Source organism: Cyanistes caeruleus, chromosome 8, assembly GCF_971803275.1.
Source record: "Cyanistes caeruleus chromosome 8, bCyaCae1.hap1.1, whole genome shotgun sequence".
Taxonomy (NCBI): domain Eukaryota; kingdom Metazoa; phylum Chordata; class Aves; order Passeriformes; family Paridae; genus Cyanistes; species Cyanistes caeruleus.
In genome coordinates, this window is record NC_141708.1 from 11,388,999 (window position 1) to 11,407,230 (window position 18,232).

General features: G+C 41.8%; 1 protein-coding gene across 2 annotated transcripts in view; it reads right to left on the bottom strand.

The window, feature by feature from the left end:
• The window catches only part of SORCS3 (sortilin related VPS10 domain containing receptor 3), a 273,052-nt gene that overhangs the window by 74,863 nt on the left and 179,957 nt on the right, over positions 1-18,232 (bottom strand). For both annotated transcript variants that reach the window (XM_086899396.1, XM_086899397.1), the window contains 2 exons: positions 6,636-6,700; positions 374-492 (listed from right to left, as the gene is read on the bottom strand). In XM_086899396.1, coding sequence (XP_086755522.1) covers positions 374-492; positions 6,636-6,700 — 184 coding nt within the window. The remainder of the gene's footprint in view (positions 1-373; positions 493-6,635; positions 6,701-18,232) is intronic.

The following is an 18,232-nucleotide window of genomic DNA, read 5'->3' on the forward strand; positions in this document are numbered from 1 at the left end:
TTTACTTGACTGTCAAATCAGCATAAAACTTTCCAGTTGTTAAAATAATCATTCACACCTTTCCTTTGTTCTTCTCTGTTCTCCCCAGTTTATTTGTAGTTCCTTTGTATTTTACAATTAGCCACACAAATAGCAAGTTGTGAAATCCACAGACCCTTAAAGAACTAACTTTAAAAATATATAAGATTCAAGACAAGTGATGAGCAGGGAGTTCAAGTGCTCTATCCCAGTCTGCAGAGCCAACGGGATGGACTCCCAGCTCTTAAGAACTGCAGCCCCATGTGCTTATCCTAAGAACAAGCCTCCTCCCTCGTACAGAAAAAATACTTTGTGCAGGCAGAATTCCCATCCCATTCGTATGAAGCCAACGTACCTGGATGAAGATGTATTCATCCTGAACAACAAGGGAGCTGACATCGATGGAGCGAGAAAAGGGCCCGCTCCTTTTGGTCTCGGAGCACTCCTGGATCCGACAGGTCAAATAGTGGGTGTCTGCAACAGGAGAATATGGACACGTCAGAAATGCCCAGGTAGGAGCTACTTGTCTGTAAACACCACCAGCAGCTCAAAAGAAGGTTTTATCTCCAGCTAGACAAATTTTGTTTCATGATCTGCCTCCAGCCTTTGACACTGTGACTGCTCTCTGAGGTTAGGAATTCACCACACTTTGACATTTGCCATTCCCTCCTCTGTTGTGCAGACATCCCTCAGGAGACTGAAGTTCAAATCATAAATGGAGGGTACAAACCATAAAGCATCAGAAAGCTGTTGAAGAGACCATATAGAGCAGAAGCCACCCAGGTATAATCCACCAATTCCTATACCCTTCTGGAAATCATACCCTGTCTTCCCTATGAAACACCCTAGCCTTGTTGGGTGGTTTTAGTTGTGGTAGCAAAACACAAAAAGAAAAAAAAAACAAACAAAAGCCCAAATCAACGCCATTAACTTATTTTTTGTGAAAATCACAAGCATCTCCCAAAATCAAGTCTTTATAGCAAATGCAGGCTAGGAATGAAAATGCCACAGCCAGGAAATAGCGTGAGTAGCTGAAGATTCCTAACAGTAGCTATATCCACTGCAAGAAGCATCAAATGCTTCTGTCTAGAGACAAGATGTGAAGACACATCTAATCACACTGAAGGGATTTTGTCAGGCCTTGGAATTGCTTGAGAGGAGGAAGAGGACTGGGAGAAGAACATGGAGTCAACAGAAGGAAAAGGCAGATATACAGAAAGTTAGAACAAGAAGAGATGTGCTCACCTCCAGCAAGTTGAGAGGGGTTATAGGGGATTAAGCTTTATTTCACTTAGGCTAAGAAAAGGCCTCATGAAACAGAACAATGAAGGCACTGTGTTTCTGGATGTGTGTAATCTAAATATGCCATCTCTGTTCTTCAACTGCTCTTCTGAAAACTGCAAATTAGGGAGAAAATGAAAATACTACTAAGATGACAGCTGGAGTGATAAAAGGGTCATATCTTTTGCACTGTGGCACTTTTACAGGCTTCCTAGATTCAAATGCTTCTTTGCTGTTCTACAAAGGGTGAGGACAGACCAATGAAGTAAATAGCAAGTTTATAAGGGCTGGGGTGAGCCTGGTGCAGTGATTTTAGTTCACAACAGAACACTCTGACATGGACCTTGTCAAACTGAGCCCAAAATGATAAAAGATAAGTTTAAAAAGACAGTCACTAGCCCAGCAAAGCTGCTTACAGGATTCTCCATCACAAAAAAAAACTGCCTTGTCCTTGATCTGTGTCCTTCCAGTGACAGCAAAATGTGGGGCAAGGGAAAGCTAGAGGGGGGAACAATTGAAATCCCCTGAGATTCAGCCAACTGCCTTCCCACATTCTAAAACAAGATTCACAGACTGATAGTTTCCTCTTTTATAGCCTTGTCCCAGCAACATCCTTTAAACTGTAAAAAGAATGCAAGTCAGAGGCATAAATAATTAGACTAATAATTTGTAAAATATTTTGTCTAAAAAAGTCACAAACTACAGCCAAGCTTTAATCTAATAAAGGTCTGTGCCCAACCACCCAGTGACTGAAGGCCCCTGTTTAAAGGCTGCAGACCTGTTTCTGGGTTGATGCACCAGGGATTCCAGGTTAATAAGGGCTGAGTCAGAGCAGCCACACAGGTCTGGTGCAGTAATGAAATCGTAATCCTACTGAGGATGCTAAAGAAGCAGAAAATGTTGCTGGTGCCAACCCAGCGTACTGGGCAGTGATTAAAGTGTATGGTGAAAAGCACCTGACCTAGAGACAGTGCCAATAACCAGAGTATCAGAGCCGTGCTTTCTCCCAGCATAAAATTCCAGCAGCTGCAGCAGAGAGGTGAGACTTTCAGCTGGCACAAATTAAAGTTCTTCATCAACTGATGTACACACACTTGGCCCAGGGCTGCTATTTAGCTCCTCAATGTGGAACCTAAGACAACCTTGCAATGGATAAAAGCAACTGCTCAGAAAACAAGTGGGTCTTATGTGCTGCCATGCTATCCAAAGAGATCAACAGCAGTGACTTCTCTTTGAGGTAGCTCTAAAATTAGGCAGAACAAGGAGGAGAGGTCAGGAGTTGTATTTTTAGAAGCTCATTCCCTCCAGTACGTTCTCCCACACAGTAGCCTGGATATTCTTATCCTTCCGAAAAGGGGATAATTTGCTGCTGTTGAGTGACAGAATGGGAAGAGGAATAAAAACCTGTCACAAATAAATGCAGATAAATCACAAGTGTTGACATGACAACGAGCTTCCTGCCTATTGGGAAATGTGTCATTTTGAGTGTGTTACACCAGCAATCAAATATACTCAAAGAATGGCACAAGATTAATATTCACAAGGAGATGGTAGTGGAGAAGGGCGGTAGCTTACTACCCATTTTCCATTTAGTCTCTTGTTTTATTTACTTTCACATATTTTACAATACAGGCCTATAAAAAAAACCAAACAAAAAACAGACACAAGTAAAATATCTTTAAACCTGTTTGCTTTAGGATACCAGATAAAGTTAAATCTTGCTTTGTTCCTGCTTCCCCTAAGAAAATAAAAAATATTTCCCTTTAAAATACATTTAAAAATCAGGTAAAAAATATAGCAGCATCCAGTTTAGTTCCCATTTGTGTGTAACTCAAAGCAAGAAACAATCTCAAGTCCCTGCTCAAGCTTCTTAAAGGGTGCCATTCACAGAGCACATCTTCTCACCTACAAAGTACAGGATCTCTCGACAAAAGTCTATTTAGAGAGAAGAGGCCAGCCTAACTCCCAAGCTATTATCTCCCTCTTCTCCAGAATGAGGTAATTTTGCACCCCACTTTTGGACAGCCACAAGGTAAAAGGGGATTCACCCAGAGGGGCAGGTGACATGAGACTGAGCCATGCCTCCAAAGCCTTGCTTACCTTTCACTGGGAGGTGTACTGCCTAAGGGAGGTTGTTTCTATCTGGGAATTACTACTGATTTATATATTGTCCTATCCAGCAGCAGAATTAAAGCATTTGGGTGCTTTGGTTTTCAGGGTTCTTTTAGTGGGTTGCATTTTTGTTACTTTTGGGAGTTTTATAATGTTCCACTGCAAAAGGAGTTGAGAAGAGCTCCCTACTTCCCAGGCAGCATTAAAAACTCCTCATGCTTATAAGCAACTCCAGCCACTTTCTCATCTCATCTGTGAATCTTGCAATATGGACATCAAGCAGCCTGGAGGGCTTGCTGCCGCTCAAATCCCAGCATCCATGCCTCCGCACAAACCCTTCCCACCTCACTCAGGATTAGGGAATGGCTTTCACAGATGTACAGCCACTTTCCAGTTGAGGAGCTGGAGCCGCCTCCTCATTGCTATTTAACACAGTCTTCCATCTTGAGATCCTGGAGTGTATTTTTACCCTTTTTGAAGTGACAAAACGGAAACAATTTCTTGAAATTGGAAAGGACAAACTGGTGAAATAAGCCAAGCTACCAAGTCTCATCTTTTCCTGCCAGCCATGCCAGCTTTGGCAGGAAGCAGGAGCACAAGAGGCTCTCTCCCCAATGATGTGGGTCCCTGAAGGGAGGCAGTGAAACACTCAAAGCTGTTGTGTCACTGTGCTGAAGGCTGCAAAGGGCCAACCTGTGTGCAGGTGACACAGGACAGCAAGTCCTGCTCATTCCTGGCAGCATTTTAATAGGGCAGCTGAAAGCAAGGATGGCTGGCCAGCATGGCTAACAGGGAAAAGAGCAGCTAACAGGGACAGGTTGCATTGGCATATTGGCTCACCTTAAATCAGGTCCTGGTGTCAGCAAGATTTAAAATCCTAACATCGTGAAGGTTTCCATGGGAAGGAGAAAAAACTCACTGGCCTCAATCATATTTTTCCCCCAAAGAAAAAAGATGTGTAGGCTCTGCAGGAATTAGTTACTCTGTTTTATCTTTCTGGCTAGCTTTTCTCTCTCTCTTCTTCCTATAATTCAAATCCTGTTTATTGCACTGTATCTGTGAGTGGGGTGAAGATTAGCTCATTGAACATCAGAAAGTTCAATATATTCTTCCCAGGAATGCTGGTGGATGCTTGTGTCAGTGTGATCATAATAGTTCCCCTGCATCTAGTCCTGTTCTTGCTGCTGCCTACTACATCCTGGCATAAGGCACAATGCCCAAGGCTCCTATATGTTTTTACAATTTAAAAATGCAAGCCTCGATTATTATTCTGCTACAATGACTCTGCCAAGATGTCGAAAAAATGTGAAAAACTTCATCTGCTACAAAAGATGGGAACAGCTTGAGATAAGATAGGCACTGGAATTATCAGCATCTTGCAGTATTTAAGGAGACTAGACACAGGGGCAGATGGATTTTTCAGAGACACAACCATTTTTAATGTCTGGACAGACAAAACCATGTGGCATGATGTCTTGAAGGACAGACACCAGAGAGGTGAACAGGACCTGCCAGCTCCCAGATCCATAAGCTTATTGATACCCCTGACTCATTTATGGATGAATGAGACTCCAGAATGCCCCACCACCTGTTCACAGCTCCAGAGCACCTTTTAGGCTCCAGTGTCTGAACTGGTATTAGATAGGTTCTTGAGTCCCATTACTGCTAAAAGAAAAAAACACTGCTCTTTTGTGCTGGGCTGGGAGTCATTTGGTAGATGCCAGCAGGGCCAGCATGGCCCTACAGATGTGGGATGGAGACTGCAGTGGGACTTTGCTGACACTACTGGCCAAGCCTGACTTCCAGTGAAACCCTCAACACATCAGCTGCCAATTTCAAAATGCTGAATTTATACATTAAAACAAGAACAAAGAGCAAACCCCTGAGCAAACAAGACCTGAAGGAAGAAAGTTGTCTTTAAACTGAGGATACATCTTTCAAACATTTACATCCTTGACATATCCAATATTCAAATAGCTGGGTGAGCAAGTTTAAACTTAGTTTGAAAACAGACTCCATCAGCAGTTTGTTTGCTTGCTTGCTTGGGTTTTTTTATTTGCTTTTGACCACTTCTCCCATCATACCTGCGACAGTACACAGAGCAGCGAAGGCGCTGAAGACGCCTCCCTACCTTGTCCACCTACCTGTTGGCCTATTTTGCTTTTTCCATATATTCAACAAACAGCTGTCACCCCTGAGCTTTTATTGCCTGGTTATTTATTCAGCTGCCATCACTAAATAGCAGTGGGAGGCCAATGAGTGATACTAGAATATCCACAACCTCAGAGAAGCCATCCTGATAGACAGGAGCTTCTTCACACATCTGGCCTACGCAGCACTTGACTCAAACAGAGAAAAGTTTGCAATCAACAAAAATGAGGCTTTTCTCCCAGAAGTTCACTAGCTCCTCAATCCTATGCTGTTTTTCTATACTGTCCCAGCACCAAAACAGGACACTTGTCCCATTGCTCCTGTTTCCTCACACTGGAGTAAAGTTCCACACAAGGAGAAGATGCATTACTATGCTGCAGTTCCTGTGAGAAATATCTAAAACACTTTGGAGAGAGTAAGTCAACTTCTAATACCATTATCTTTGCTGGGGATTGACTACATAGGAATCCATTACACTGCAAATGAGACTAGATTCATTTCAGTGAGGGGTTAAGAATTATTTTTTTTTCCTATTTCCTGCTTCAGATCCAGGCATCTTTTCAAGGCCTGTAATGTTTTGCTATGGAACACCTATTCATATATTATGAGCAAAACTAAAAAATACTTTCACTACAAGACAAAGGGGCATAGGGACTTTCTGGCTAGAGGGTGATTCTGACTGAAGGCAGTTTCTCAGATTCTCAGGTACCACCTAGCTGTTTTGAGCACCTCTGGAAATGCACAGAGGTTCCATGGTACAGTGCTGGAAGCCCAGTTCTTTATGATTGATGTAAACCATGATGTAAACTAAAGCAGCTAAATAGGGAACAGAATAGATGGCTTCTTAGCCCAACAGACTGTGCTTGTGTCCACCCTCTCCACATGCACAAGGCCTGTGGCCCATGACTTTCCCCTACAGGTTCAGGATAAGAATATCACATCAAACTCCAGGACCCACATCTCCCCTACCAATTAAAATGTAAATGGGGAGGTAAAATGGGTAAAGTGAATTCTCATTCCCACTCCATTCTTGGCTCAAAGCCCAACTTTTAGCATTGGCTGCAGGCACTCACGTCCATCAGCTGTCCGTGCTTCCATGTGCACAAGGTCAGGTTCTTTATCCAAACCAGTCACTGACCTGGGAGAGGAGAGAGAGAGACAGAGAAAGAAGACAGTCAGTCAGCTGAAAGGCTGCAGTCAGACAGAGATGGTAAAGGAAAGCAAAACCAGTTTATACCTACCTTGGGACACCTGGTATATAGGTCTCCACCTTTTAACAACTTGTATCCTTTGTATTTCCACACAGACCACGCTCAGGGGCCCTACACCAATCTTCCCAGGCATGGGAGAGAGATCCTGCCTGTCCCTTGTCTGTAATATCAGGACTACTATGACTTTTCTTGCAGTGGCAAAGAAAGCTGGTCCCAAGACCCAGTAAAATCAGAGTTCTGTTTTAATGCTGAAGGATAAACAAGGGCACAGCAGCCTCATGCCTTCAGAAAGCAAATGAAAAGGAGGTTTTATTTGGCTGATTCGAGACATGAAAGACTAAGTTTCCTGATTTGCCCCCGGTTTGCTGGGAAATCTTGTTATTCTTTACCTCCTTCTCCCCATCTTCAAAAGAAAAACAGTGCTGCACATACGGTGAATTTCTGATTTTAAAAAGGTGAGAAAGTATTCATTACTCACACCATGACCCCATGCCATCCATGGTCCTTGACAATTACGAAAAGATGCACAAGGAGTTTCTTTAATCTCACTAGCTGGAACTTAAGCACCCTAAGTCAAATCTTCCCATGGATTGTTATTTACTCCCTAAAAACATTTTTCAAAGCACATTAAAAAGATACTTTTCCTCCTAGAAGAGGGAAAGTCAAGCCCAGAACAGAAATGTTATTATTAGTGTCCTGGCTGATAAGAATCACTAAGAGATGAACATTCAGTCCTAGCAATGGCTGGCAGGGGAAAAAAAATCCATAGATGTCCACGTGATTTATGGTGCTGCTTCTCCTGAGTTAACCAAAGAGTTAGATTAAAAAGGGACAATGACAAAAATCAGTTTCTAATTTGGTGGGAGTTGAATTTGATACAGTAGATTGTAAATAATAGATTCCCTCTGAGCCAGCCAACATTCAGAATTCCCTAATGTTCTGAAAACATTTTTATCACATTCTTTTGCCGTTTTCATCCTTGGGGCATCAACCGCAGAAATATTAAAAATAATAATAATAATAAAAAATACAGATGCTCTGATACATTTTTGTGAATCCCACAAAAAACACAGCAGGTGAAGCAATGACAAACATAAAAATGTGCTGGAGTTCAGCTAAGATCAGCCAGTGCTGCAAATGTCAAAACAACTACATTATGACCCACTGTGTAGGTAAGTGAAACTGGCACTGCTTGTTAACGAGAGCACCACATCGATAGCGAGTCCATTCACAACACTCTGAATTGTGGCCAAAAGATACCAACACAACAAAATAAAGCAGCACAGGCAGAGCTTTCATCATTCCACTCACAGTGAGAAACAGTCTGCTCCTTAATCGCTACCATCAGTTTCAGGGTGATCCCACAAGGAAGAAAGTGCTGTCTGTTATTGGTAAGGATGCCAGAATGAGCCTGAGTTAGTGTGATCACGCAGTTATTGGGATCAAATCTTCCCAATATATGGACGAAGTTAAAAGTGACAGTAGGATTCACAGAAATTCCTTTAAGTATCAGTGAAAAACATTACAGTGTGCTGCAGTATTAGTCCCCAATGTATATAGAAAGCAATCTTTCCAGTCCATAGCAGAAGTTTTCTGCCTTTTTCAAATGAGTAGCACTAACTGCTGTAATTTCAGTCATTCAGTAACCATCACCCTTGTCTATAACATGCCAGTAGAGACAGATGTACATGCTTACCATCATGTCTATTTATCACAGCTTAATGAAATGGAGTGGTAATTCCAGCTCTTTGAGGTAAAGGTTGGGAACACTCCAGGGACTTGCCCTGCGGCCCTTCCCAAGAGGTTTCCTACTTAAATTAAGTCTTAAATGCACTCTCCTGGTATCCATCCTTCTGGAAGCCAGACACCAGACTCCTACTCAGAGTCATTTGCTGTGTCCTGACACCACAATGTCAGATGGCTTCACCTGGGCCCCTGACATCCTCTGGATCCCTCCCCTCCAGATGGAGAGGGCACTGTATCTCCCTCTGCAGCAATGGGAAACACTGTTTCTGGCCCAGGTAATAAGAGACATCAGTCTGCCACAGTACTATTCATTTTTAAAGGGACTGTAATTAGAAGAACCTAAGTATTTCCTAACAAAATTCAGAATACTCATTACCATTGTGCATTTGCATACACAAGCTCTGGATCTACTCATAATGCCTTTCAAGTGTGCACCAGGGAATGAGAGGGATCTCCTGAAACATGTCATTCTGGCTTGAAATTCCTTTCCAGTGACATCTACTTGTTCCCTTAATTAGTTTTGACAAGCCAAATGGTTCTTTTCAGAATAACAATGATGACAAAAAAGGACTAGCACACAGCACATCCCTAGTACTCCTCTGTTCACCAAATAGTGCACTGCAAGTTGAAAAGCTCACAAAGTGTTCTGCAACCCAAAAGCAAGACAGGCTGCTCTAACTGCGGGCAGATAAACCTGAAAAGTGATGCACTGGTCATCCTTCTTTCACTCAAACCAAGTTGCTCCCTTATACCAATGACTGATTGCGAAACAGATCCCCAGTCAATGCTGTTTCTTCACGCCTCACCTCACATCTGTTCCCACTGGCAAGGAACAGAGTTTTGCTTTGCATTGCTCTGACTCTTGAATTCAGGTATTTTTAGTAAATGGTCTCTCATCATTTGTCTGGAGGAGCTTTACATGAGGAATGCAAAAAAGTCAGCAGTGGAAAGAGCAAGATGTAAATGCAGACCTGAAGCACAGCTGCAAAAACACACACAGACTTTAAAGCTATTTCTTTATCCCTTCATCCTGATGTAATTCTCTAGCCTTGAGAACTCACTACAACAACCTCTCAGGTCTGGCAATACAGGAGCAGCAACAAAACAAGAAGAGACACTTTCACAGCCTTGTATTTTCTTACACGTTATCTTTCTGAACAACATTTGGAGGATGAACTGTTCAATATTCTTTAAGCAACTGCAGCATGCCAGCATCCCCTGACTTATACAACCAAGTGTAACCCACAGAGTGGGGTGGCTGGGAAAGGCTTTCATGGTGCTTTAGCTAGCAACCCTGTCCAGAGGCTTACAAAGACATGAGTATTTAACACTAAGGTGAGCCTGAGGTCCTGACCCGTGCTCACGCGGCTCTGTGCATATCGACTCCAGACAGCAAAATTTAAACTAAGGTTCACAAAATGCACCCATGTGTTGCTGTCTTGGATGGCTGCAGGGAGTAAAAAAAGACACCCTCACTGCAAGGAACTGAGCTAAATCAACACCCTCCACCATCCCTATTCATTAATCACCCCTTGCATGAGAAAATGCTGAGAGGATGCAGGCAGTAGTGACAGGAAAGGTCAGTTTTTTCCTGCTGACATGTTCCCCAACTGCTGCAAAAGCAGTTTTCAAAATGTGGAGCCTGCAGCCAGAATTGCAGCAGGCACAGGATAATTTTCCAATTAAGAGCTGAATTCCATTAAAAGGAAGAATCATTACCTTTTTTTTTTTTATCTTCTGCTGCTACTTTTCCTTTATGTTTTCATGGTAGCTCTTGATTTTCACAAGATCTTTCCTCCCTTCTTTTCAGAATAGAATTGTGTGCTCTTGAAAGTTGAAGGATGGACATGATCCTGGAAAGATCCTTGTCTCTATCCTGAGGGAAGAGCACTGTGTATGGATGCACATTTACTAGGCCACTCTGCTAATATTTCATCTCTGACTGGGAGGGAGAGCAAGCGAGAAGGGCAAGGAAAACACAGTATTCTGCACTTTAACTATTACTGAAATATTTCCCTGTAAGGTGCTGTACACTTCAAAATAAAAAACGCCAACACATGCAAAGAAAGGAAAAATAAAACCAGAAACTCTTCAGGTTACCTGCCTACTGCACACCCCAGTTCACTTTCTCTACCAACTCTAATGCCTTTCCACGGAATAAATTTTTGCATTTTTTTCTACCCATTCTGCAGACACCAGGTATTTAAAGGTGAAAAGGAGCATTGATACATGGCTCCTCTAGCCTCTTAAATGAAAACAGCTGAGCAATTCCAACTGCCTCTGCTGATTCTTGCTCCCTAAACCATCAATTGAGAGTAAGAGATGTTCTATCCCTCTATCTCCTTGACCCAAGAGTTTGGGAGGTCTGAGTCAGTATCACTGAATGTGACCAACATTTGTATTTGGGATTTACAACAAGGTAAAAGCAAAAGTTCAGATTACAGGAGCCAGCCTTTTGAACTTGATCTGCAACCTGCTGGGCTAAGCTTTTTTCCAGGGGTGTGTCTAGTTTCTGACCCGTCAAAGTGGCATTCACCAGCTTTGAAAACAAAATCAAAACTTTTACAACAAATTGAAACTGCCAAGATGCTGACTTGAAAATCCATTTTTGCAGGTAATGTCAGACTGAAGGCAATTGCCAGTGTCCATGTGAAGAGACAGAGGAAACAGATGGATACTAACTAGCAGGATATTGTGCAGTAAATAAGGGCTAGGAACAGCAAGGAACAAGGCACATTTATTGTGCAATAATATGTAAAGGGGGAAAAAACTCATCCTCTTGCTGCAGGCAACTGCAGTTACATTAGTGGATGTTGCCAATTAGTCTGCTGTAATTTCAATTCTATCCTGCTCCAGAAGGGAATAAACACTTCTGTGTGGTACCAGGCAAGGAGTGCATGTTTCTAATTCCTTCAAGTAACACAAGGGCCATGCCCATGTGGATACATGGAAGGAGGAGCTAATTCATTCAATTCCCACTCAACTGACCTGGTGTTTTCCACATGGCACCCTTGCCAAATGGCACATACCTTCCCAACAGGCTTCTCCTTCATCTGATATTCCATCACATTTGTCTAGGCATCAATAACTGCAGTTGGCTTCAGGTGGTCAAGATTCATGTATTAATGGGTCTAAAATCAGCTCCATCAGACATTAACTGTCTGGCACATTAATAATACAGGCACATTAACTCAGCCCACATACACCCAACCTGCACACGACCCTGGGGCAACCACCCACCATAAACTAACACAGTTAAGAACTATACCAATATTGAGCTGCTGGAGCAAAGAATGTGTTTATTAAACACATAAAAACAGTGTCATTCTCTGTGGCTGAGCCGGGGGAGATGCTGCTGGATGTGTTAGGATGTGATGAGGTCTCTGAAGAGTTATGGGCAAAACCTCCTTGCACAGCATATTTCAAATGAAGCTTGGGAAAAAAGCTGGGCAGGAAGATACTGTAAGGAAGTGTCTTAGCTAGGCCCCTGGAGCTTTCTACATATTTTCCAGTGCTAATTTCCATGTTGCTATAGTTCTGGACATCGGCAGAAGTAATTGTTGTGAGACATAGCTTGCAAGATAAGGGGAAAAAATTGCCAAGTGTTTATCCTCAGCTAATTTCTTTTCAGCAAAGCCAATCCTTTTTAAATTGGTCCCAATGAATTTTAAGGAGGTTTTCTGCATGGTATCTCAATGAAAACAAAACATAAGGAGTTCATGGCATCGGCATGTTTCTCCATATGTACACACATGCATCTGCCTCCCTGCACCTCATCCCCACTAACACCAATGTCTAGACCTGTATCTTCCCTGTAACCTCAGTGGGTCTCAGGCCCCTGAACCACAAAGTTGTTACACACAGTTCTGTCACACATAAACCAGACCAAGAAGAGGAAAGAGGTCCAAATCAATCCTCTCCTTGAGGAGAAAACTGACATTTAGGCTCAACCATGCCAACCACTACCAGAGAACCCATTCAAGCAGGCTCTGCTGCACGGAGAAACATTTCTTTCTCTTCTCAGTACATAAAAAAAGGTGACTGTTTATATCACAAAAATTAACAGGCAATGTCTTTAAAGTATATTTAGCAACAGAAAAAATGCTGATGCTTAATATTTTTTCTTTTCCCTTTATGCTAATACCAAAACTTATGCACAAATAAGTCTGTGTCTAGTCACTCATCCAGTCTTAGTCCTTTAAAGTCCTCTGGCATTTTTTCCCAAACCTGTACCATAAACCCCAACAAATATAACCACATTCTTGTGAAGAATTTTGTGGGTAGAAAGCCGAAGACCCTTATTCACAGCCAGGTCAAGGTTTGAAAGGGCCAGCAACACAGGCAGGCCACGTGCTCCAGGTGGCATCCTAATTTCCCAGTGGTACCCTTGCAATAGCTCCTTCTGGGGACTGAGGCTCATGCAGAGGGTGTGCCACCCATGCCAAGCCAGCCCTGGCTGCAGGTTGCTCACAGCAACCAGCATCAATGTGCTGCTGCCAGGCAGATGCTGCTCATGGGGGTACAGCTGATCCAGGCCATGCAAAGGCAGTCCTGAGGGATTATCCCTTATTCTAATTGAATGAGAAGCCTTTTATTTTTATTTTGTTTTGCCAACTCCTAGCAGTACCAGCATCAGGATACAGTGAAAGAAATGAAGCACATCAAGACATTACTATGCTGAAGACCTCTCAAAGCCTGAGTGCATGACATACCATCAGCTCCCCATCCCACACACATCCAACACCAACAGTGTTGCTTTGGAGAGGGCATTTCTAGAGAGGAGAAAGGGGATTTTCCTGGGGTTTAGAGGGCTGCAAGTTTTATGGTGGACAAGTTTTAAGCACATTCCAACACAAGGGTTTGATTCTGTTTTGCCTTCTGGAAGGGACGCTCTTTTGCAGGACAATTTCACTTATGATATTCTAAATTTCAAGTCCCTTTAGGAAACCAGAATAAAAGTATATTTTTAGATTTTTGCATTTGCTTAAAATTAGTTTAGTGCCTACTGTATTATGAAGCCCATTTAATTAATGTTTTCTCAGTGCTTGGCTACCCTCCTTTGAAAGTCATGTACATGGGGAATTGCCATAGATTATTGCTTTGCTTTTTCATGAAACATGAATCAGCCCTGTTTTGGATCATTTTTAAAAAAAAAACAAATTACCTTCTCAAAGACCCCTCAGCTCAGCCTGGCAGTCCTGTAACCAAACATTCCACTGGAGTTACTCCTCTCCCTCAAAGAAAATGTTTGTCACATTCCTCTGAGTTTGTTTCCTAGCACAAGTATCTTAAACATGACCCATTCAAGAAATGTTTTACACCAAAATAAGGATCATCAGTTCACTGTGTTTAATTGCCTTCATTTCTACAAATATTTTCCAATTGTAAATATGACATGCCTGAAATGCTAAGGCTCAGTGATTCAGCTATCAACAGAGGCACAGGCAGAATAAAGTGCCTCCAAAAAGCTTCAGAGCAAGAGCATCATTTAATAAATGAATGCAGCAGTAGATGGATAAAAAAATAGCTTAAATTGTCCAAAGAGGGGATGCCAGTATGAAACTTGGCACAGAAAATATGTATAGGATTTGCTGATGAGCCCCACATGCCTCTGAGCATTGTACATTGTATTAATTAAGGAAGAATGAGTCTCTACATTCCCTGTTGCAGGATATTGTGAAGAATCACCCTGGGATAATATCTAACATTCTGGAAATGAATTTGTGGTTCATTTCATGTATTTTGGGGAAAAACAATATGAAAAAATAGATTTGTGTCACAAACCTTTTGTGACAGCTGTTTCTCTGCATTTCAGACACTAACCTGAAGAGAACAAATGGCTTATTTCATTCTTTGCCTTTTAGCCATCAGCTAGAAGAAGGAAAGAAAGGAATGAAGAAAGGAAAGGAGGACAAATACTGGATAGAATCAACTACTCTGTTCTGGACCAGCAGGCATAAATATATCAACGTGTCTCCTTGCCCCCAAAAAATCACACTCAATTAGCTGCTGAGAATGAGATGCCCATTTGTCCCAACACCACAGGAGGAAAAGACAAAGAAGCAGGAAACAAAAGGGATTCTGGCAGCAGACAGATATCTAAAGACAGGCTCTGTCTGTAGAAACAGCAAGTCTGTGTGGCTATGATTTGTAAAAGCAACAGTGACATGAGGTGAGCAGATCACCAAGTGTCTCATGACAAGACAGGTTTGCATTCAAGACAGAAGCACCCTCACAGGCAGAATGGAGTGAATAAAATAGACACAGTCACATGCAGGTCTCCGCCTGTGGAAGAGCAACACTGTAGCAGGAGGGACCAGGGAAACCACAGATCTTTTGTGGGTCCTTTGCTCTAAGGCAGGCAGGTGTACAAACAGTAAGGAGATTAGGCTGCCCAAAGGGCTGAGCACTAGACACACTCCCAGCTCTTCACAACAGCAGCATCCCAAAGCATCCTCATCCCCAAAACATTATCCTGATCAAGTGAGAATGGTCAGGGCAGAATGCTGCACTGGGAGTCATGTCAAGAAGCAAAGGTGTATGGTCAAGCTGTAGTAGATCAAGAGCTTCTCTTTGCTGGGTTCTTAATCTGCTGCTACAGAGGAACAATAAAAGGAAAGAGAAGTACAAGGCCAAATGAAAAGTAATACTCTGCTGGTTTCTATCCTCAAGGCAAATTCCAAAGTGCCAGCACACTGTTCAAATCTAATGATTTGTAGAAAGAAAAAAAAAGAATTCTGGAGAAACTACTGCAGATCTAGAAATGGCTTTAGGGAGTCACTATTACAGATTGCCCCTAAAATCAATATTGTAATGGAACATGCCTCCTTCACTCAAAGATTTTCAATCAAAGCCTGAAAACCAAAAATACTGTGAGCAAAACCTAAGAATCTGTCTGTACCCTTTGGCCAAAAACCTGACAGAGTTTTTGGCTTGGTTTTCTTCTTTTTGTTTTTTCAATAAAAAGTTGGATTTTCTCCTATGTGGGAAAACCTAGATCTAGTGAAATCAGCTCTGAAGTCTACACGTATGATTTATTATTCCCTAAGTACTTGCTGGCAGACACAGGTGAATATGTTTCTCTCTCAAACTCAGCTACAGAACTCCTGATATTCCACTAAACATGAAAAGGTGTCTACATCCAATTTTTATTGCCTTCTGCCCAATGGAGAACAATTATCTTGCAAGATAATTACAGAGCTACGACAACCACTGCGTCCTATTCCAATTAACTCACTACAAATATGCAAGTGAAACAGCATCACTCACTGTCTTTTCATCCTTGTTCTCTATATGATCAGCAAGACACAAGTTACTGAATCAACATTATTTAAAAGAACCTGTAGTGCAGCTAATAAGATGCTCCTTCCTGCTCTTACATTCTGATGTAGCTTCATGCTCACTGTGCTTAACAATAGCAAAATTAAACTCATCTCATTCTACAGAGGAGACTCAGGGGAATGCCAGCGAATGAAAGGATGGGAGTTTCATTTTCTTCTCTTGCTGAGAATGAATTCTGCCTCATATAACTGCTGATGAATTGTCGTTTTAAGAGAGTTTGTTAATTTACAATAAGCAGAAGGCATAAAAACGGACCTCCTTATCTTTAATGGATGTTATTGAGCAACACAAATGGTTCACATTTAAATTAATGCAGAAACATCTTGTCTGTTTTGCCATGATAAGACTGTTCTTTCTGCACAGCATGGGCTCAACTTCTTCTGTTAAATAAAACAACTGGTTTTGCTCAGCTTAATGCCAGGCAAATTTCCAAAGGTTCAGCAGTTGAAGTCAGTTCAGGGGAAAGAACTGGAATTTACCTGCATCCTTGCTGACTCTTTTTGAGAAAATCTCTCTGAAGAATTTTGGGGTATTTATTTTCAAGTAAAAATAACCCCTGATAGTGCTGATGTACTTCCTGAGGAAAAATCCTCTATTAGATTGCAACTTCCTCCAATGCAAGGATGCTTCCAGCCTCAGTTGCTGTAAAGGAACAAGAGCTGTAAAGGTGCATTTCTCAAAATCAAGTGGGCCACCGGAGGTGAGGTCTGGGGCAAAGGGAGGATGGATCCAGAAAAGTTGCTCACTCCTGCTGCCTGTAGGTGTTTTGCCACTGAATGAAATAGCCAGAAAGTTATGTCCATAATCGGAGTATATGAAAAGGTCATTCCTGAACTCCTCAGAATGGTAGTGATTTTAAAAGAATTCCCAAATGTTTATCTTTCAGTCATCTGAAAACAAGAGGGATTCTCTCCCACACTGAGAATTCACACATTTCCCCAGAAACTGAGAGATTAGTATAATATAGAAAAAAGGCCAAAACCTAACCCAAATTCCCCACAAAAAAAAAATAAAAAAAAATAAATAAAGTGGGAAAATATTCCTTGCTAGCCAGAATTCACAAAATATGATGCTACTTTCAGCCTGGCAGCCCAGCTTTTGATTAGCTTTGCCAAGCTGTGACAGTATGGGAGATCCCCATATGCCTCAGAGGGATGCATTATTCAATATATTAATTAGAGGGCTGGCTTTTATCAATGCTTCCTACAAAGTATCACGAAGAATTACTCTGGGACTATTCCTGAAAGGCTGGAATTTATTTGTGTCTGAGTTCATGTGCATCAGGAGAGCCAGGAGGAAGCCAGGCCAGGCAGACTACATGAGTCAGCAGTACAGCATTCCAGCTTCCAACACGGGCCTTTGGAACACAGTGATGAACAGTGATGGGGTTTGGACTCATTTGTTTTGATGTGTTTTGATCTCATTTGTTACCTTCTTGCATGAGAAGAACACAGATCCTCCCACCATGCACTCTTCAGACAGACACAACTGTCTGGGACCCACTCAAGAGATCAATACAAATTGGGAGAAGTATTCAACAAACTCTTCTTTAAAGCATTTCTGGTCTTTCTTACTAGTGGTGCATCTAGTCTGCTTCAGTCTCATTCAGTCAAAGAGAGTGTGGGGGAGGTGGGGGTTATAAAATTATCCAAAATTAGCAATGAGAGAGGTAAGAGAAGAGACTGGCCCCTGGGAGATAAAGAAACCTGATAGATGAGAGACCAAAGCAAAAGGCTTTTTTGCTGGCTGAAAGCACTAACTGCAGTGCAACAGGTAAAATATAGTGGTAGGCATTAGATTTAAACCAATTAAACAGAAATATTTCAGCCCTTTCTATTTGGGGCCTTAAGAAAAAAATAACTGCCAGCCAAAGAACATTAAAGTCATAAATGTGGCAAACATCACAAATTGTACTAAAATTACAACAAATCACAAATTCTAAAAGCCCGATAGTGTTTATGTAAGAACATCCACAGTTACATTAGTGGAGAGGGATAATCCTTCCTTCTGCAAGACACATTGAGTTTCTCAGGCAAAAAGAGGTTAGAGAAAAAAAGAAGGCAGTTAGGACGAAAAGCCCTTCAAAGACAACTTATTCCAAAACTTCCCTTCCAGAGGATATACCCTTCATTGGAAGAACTCATTCTTGCTGTGATAGCAGCCAGAATTACAGAGGTGCATAAGTATTGTAACACTTTATCATGTGGCACCTTCCTTAGGGTTCACTTATTATGTAGTTCATGGGTTTTAAAGGATAATTTGAAGTATTTTAAATTATTTCCCTTCATAACCACACAATCCTTCTAGCCAGAATGTTTTTAGCATGTTTTTCTTTCTTTTTTATTTTTTTTTTCTCATTAAAAGAGCTTTGA